The 4,877-nt window shown below is 33.3% G+C and overlaps 1 protein-coding gene across 2 annotated transcripts in view; it reads left to right on the forward strand.

Moving 5' to 3' along the window:
- LOC116852675 (myb-like protein X) overlaps positions 1-3,396 on the forward strand; it is a 93,838-nt gene extending 90,442 nt beyond the window's left edge. For both annotated transcript variants that reach the window (XM_032833252.1, XM_032833251.1), the window contains one exon: positions 2,175-3,396. Coding sequence is in view for 1 of the 2 variants with exons in the window: in XM_032833251.1 (XP_032689142.1) it covers positions 2,175-2,277 (103 nt within the window). In the remaining variant the exon portion in view is untranslated. The remainder of the gene's footprint in view (positions 1-2,174) is intronic.
- The last annotated feature ends 1,481 nt before the right edge of the window (positions 3,397-4,877 follow it).

A 4,877-nucleotide genomic window follows, 5' to 3' on the forward strand; every position in this document is an offset into this window, starting at 1 on the left:
GCAGTTTTTTTCAAGTCAAAGTAATGAAGCAGCACATGTCGAAAAAACAACTTATCACGTTTCATATTTTATCAAAAGAAAAAACAGCACTGCTCGCTTAAATGAATCTCTTCGCACTGAATTTTATTGACAAATGTCTAACCTCTAAAATGCAGCCAGTTTCAGATGTCAAAATAAATTACACCTACAACTAACATCATCTAACTGTGAGCCGCAGGAACTAAGTTTACCACCTAATAGCATGCTTATTATGGGTCATATGACACACCGATGTGAACTTAGCGCCCAATTTAAAAAAAATAAAATGTTTATACTATAGGTTTGTACCTCGTTTGTATCCGTTTGTACCACATTTTATTTCGTTTGTACCTAAAGGATTAAAAAGTTATGGAGGTGCAAAAAATCGCCAGCGCCCAACATTAAGATATTAAAAACGGCCAACGCCATTCGAAAGAGCATTGTTTGTATAACCGTTTGTACTTTCTTTCAAATCGTTTGTACCTCAAAGGAACCGGAAGTACAGGCTATTCAAAATATGCTTAAGAGCTGCTTCCTCCTATTTCCTATTTTTTAAGCTATCTTTTCGAGCTAAATGATTTGAAAAGAAATACAAGAAGCTAAATGATTTGAAAAGAAGTAAAAGAAGTACAAACGGGTACAAACGATGCTCTATCGAATAGCGTTGGCCGTTTTCAAATAGCTTGAAAAATGGGGGAAGTACATCTTGAGCGTATTTTGAAAAGTTTGTATTTCCGAACCCTTTGAGGGGTACAAACGAAAACGAAAGAGGTACAAATAGATACAAACGATGCTCTTTCGAATGGCGTCGGTCGTTTTTAAATATCTTAATGTTGGGCGCTGGCGATTTTTTTGCACCTCCGTAACTTTTTAACCCTTTAGATACAAACGAATCAAAATGTGGTACAAACGAGGTACAAACATATAGTATAAACGTTTTTGTATTTTTTAAGTTAGACGCTAAGTTTACATCGGTACATGATACAAGGCCAAAGACGCCATCTAGTTTCCGATCCGCAACCGTACATCCTAGCGTCGACGAATTTTGAGATGTCTTTTTCTGATTTCTGACTTTAAACTAAAATATCTTGTAAGGCATGTAAGACAAACATAAAGAGTTTTATAATAATATAATTGATAATATAAGGAATCGATTAAGCTCATCCAGAACCTCGTCAATTTAGCCGTTATAGTAAAACGATAAATCATGCCTCCGATCAACGAGATGCTTCGCGTAAATATACACGGCCCGTCTCGCCGCCCGTGCACGTCGTTTCGCTTATGCGTGCACTTGGCGCGAGACACTACCGTATCTCTTAATAACATCCTTGTAATCAAGATTGTTGGTCACTTCCTTCTCGATTGCTAAATCAGATAATCGCGTTAACGTCATTACTCTCTCTCTCTCTCTCTCTCTCTGCTCTCTCTCTCTCTCTCTCTCTGCTCTCTCTGCTCTCTCTCTCTCTCTCTCTCTCTCTCTCTCTCTCTCTCTCTCTCTCTCTCTCAGAGATATTTTTTTATTAATTTTAATTTTGAAAAACTTGCCTCACCAGTTGCTACAGATATTGGCATAGTTAATAGTATCCGAAAACAATGCTATTGTTAAACTGGGAAATATTTCCAAGTCATTTTGAGCTGATTTATTTAAAATATTAATTGGAGATTGCAAGATGTTCTGTTTTATATCTGAAAATCTTTGGTCCTATTGATATTCACAGTTAGATCTTATATTTAAGATCTCGTCTTGATTTTATTTCAGATATTATATGCATCATTTTATTAGCTACAAAGCATCTAAAGACGAATTTAAGACGGTCTTAAATATAATATTTGATTACGAATACTGGCCTACAAATAGACGACATCGAATCGGGTAGGAGCGGGTCCTTGCAGACCGAAGTCAATTTTCATGTTTTTGGACACTTAAAAATTATTGTGCGCATATTAAAACATTTGCACTCTTCTAAATGTTGCGTCCTACGCTGGAGTATATTAGCGTACTATATCGTAATGACACCGATAGTAGGCGTTGCTTCAGAAATCTGCCCGAAATATACATCTAATTTCGAGCATTGCTATATGATGTGTAATAAATAACGTAAAAAAAAATTAATTTGAGCACAGTCTAATATTTTAAATATATCTTAAAATTGCAGCCGAAATAGGAGCAGCCAACGATATTCGAGCGATGACTTGTATAAACCACGCCCATTATTTTCGAGTTCTTCACGTCGAAGCAGACGATCTAACCAAGCATAGCTAGTGCCGCATGGATTCAGATGTTGAAAAAACTTATGCGTTATATAATTTGAAATCATATTTTCCCGTCTCGTTGCGTAATATTACAGCATAAATTACAGCGTGCATAGACGTATTATATATGTAATTATAGATATATTATACATGTTTGTATGAATATTACACTAAATACTATTATGTATAACAATAATATCAACCGAACATAAAATTTCTTATTTAAATTTTATCCTTTAAGTATTTACTTATACAAGTAACTTGATACTTTATTACGCAAATAGTACATATCTACTTGTATGTATGTATATATGTATGTATATATATAAGGATAATTGAAATTCAAAATTATTAAAATTTTGAGATAGTGGGTTTAATGTAATTAACATAAAAGAAACATTTCAACGCACTTATTTCCGCATGTGAAATAAAATCAGAAACCATAAAAAATTATTTCTATGGTTATTCTTGTAAAAACATAAGTCATTACTTGTTAAAATAATCTTTAACATACACAATTAGATAATTTATTATATATTATAGATATAGTTTATTATATATTACATCCTTGTAAGTTCCTTACTTTTTAATGATATAAATAGTTATTTATAATGTACGTAATTAGTATGCTAAATATGTACAATATATTTATAAGACTGCAACTGTTATAGGCTAACTTGCTGCTTATATATATTGCATACTAATTCTGGGAAATAATTTTTATATATATACGTAACTTTATACTACAAGTAATATAGTGATTTATGTTTTTCAGAAATATTCTCATAACTCTTTAGTGTACGTGTATATGTTGTATGGTGTGATATGTGTGTGTATATGTGTGTGAGAGCAAGAGCGATTCATCCACTGATAAAAAAATATTAAGTAACTAATATAATATTGTCAAGCATAATCTTAAATTATAAGTTTAATCTGTGTGATACCATTAGAAAGCTCTGATAATTTTTAATAGTTATTTAACAATCTACACATATTGTTTCTCTTTTCGTATATATGCCATTATGTTACAATATAGTTAGTAATTATCTCACGTTTTTATCATGTCATATGGCATTTAACAACGAGGATAATGTAAAATATAATTTTTCATTAATTTTTAAAATATTCATTATTCTTTTTTAATTATTAATTATAATAGTTATATACTTTATAATAATATATCTAATATGTTTATAAAAATCACTAAATTATTAAAAATTAAGTGCTTTTAAATTAAAGAATTTTGAAGTATTAAAATCACTTTGAAATAAAGTGAATTTTATATAATTGTTAATTAACATTGAATATTTTAATACCTTCATCATATATATTTTTTTAAGTCTAATGATTAATATTTTATTAATAGATTTATAACAAGTTTATGGTAGCGCTTAGAGATAATGACAAATTCTTCGTGATTCTTTTTGCTAAGATCAAGATGTGACAATATATTAATTGGTTTAATTTCTAGGAATAGATCTAATTGACGACAAAGATTGTCGCAACTATATTTTATACAATAATTAAATACAGTGTAACGAACTTCAAAAACTTTTAATATTTTCTTTGTTGACTTGTTTATTGTTGCATATACTAACTGAAATTATATTGATCAATCTTACTATTTAAAAGATTATTCACTTTCGTCACTTTGAAATATAGATTTTTTGTTTATTATATTTTTTATACAGAGTGATCTGGAACAACTTTCTAACATGAAATTACATATTCTTGAACAAATTCTAAGACGACTTTCCCTCTTGTAAAATGTTATTCAAAATTTAGCTTTTGAGTTATAAAGATAAGTAGTTTGCCTATTATAGATCGAATATAGAAAGTATTTAGGGACGATACAACATCAGGCGCAAACGCTGACGTTAAGCATCTTATACGATGAGCTTATTGATGCTTATGATAACATTATACAAATCATTTTTATAACTTTCGTTAATTATCGTGAGTAGCCTTGTTATAGAGGAATTATGCGTAGGTGTCCCAAGGAGGGCGCAAGAGCACAGGAGCAAGAGGGACGTCAACCCCTTCACCTCTTGGGAAAGCATAATTTGCGCCACGGTAGGTCCGTGACAGATGTCGCGCGGCGCGCGCTGCTATGGCGTATGCCACTGTGTGTGTTCATAAGGTCAACTCCACTATTTGTAGTTAATACTCGTTCTTTATTTATAAACTGTCAACTTTATTTATAAACTGTCAAAAATCTCAACTAACGTACAAAACACTTTATTCAGTCTCAACGTCTCTAATGATCAGTTATTGTGAAGCCCGACACCCGTAGGATGCCGCGCTTTGCTTCCTCAGCCATGAAGGCTATACGCAACATGTTTCCATCTGCCTTCTAGCGTTTGTCAACCACTGACAGGGGAAGGGCGATGGAAAAATCCAGCAGCGCCTGCGGGACGTGTTCGCAGAGTGAGCGGTTCAGCCGTGACGCGCGCGCCGCCTGCCGGTTGTGGCTGCAGCGCGCGCCCCACGCCCACGGGGACCACGGGGAGGCCCGCTCACTTGTGTCTCGCCCAGACACACGCTCTGACCCTTCGGATGGGATAGGAAGGGAAGAGGAGTGGGTATTGGGTATGGGTGATGGAGGT

The sequence above is a fragment of the Odontomachus brunneus genome, unplaced genomic scaffold (genome assembly GCF_010583005.1).
Source record: "Odontomachus brunneus isolate Ranch 3 - 2012 unplaced genomic scaffold, Obru_v1 Obru_scaffold_248, whole genome shotgun sequence".
Classification (NCBI taxonomy): Eukaryota; Metazoa; Arthropoda; class Insecta; order Hymenoptera; family Formicidae; genus Odontomachus; species Odontomachus brunneus.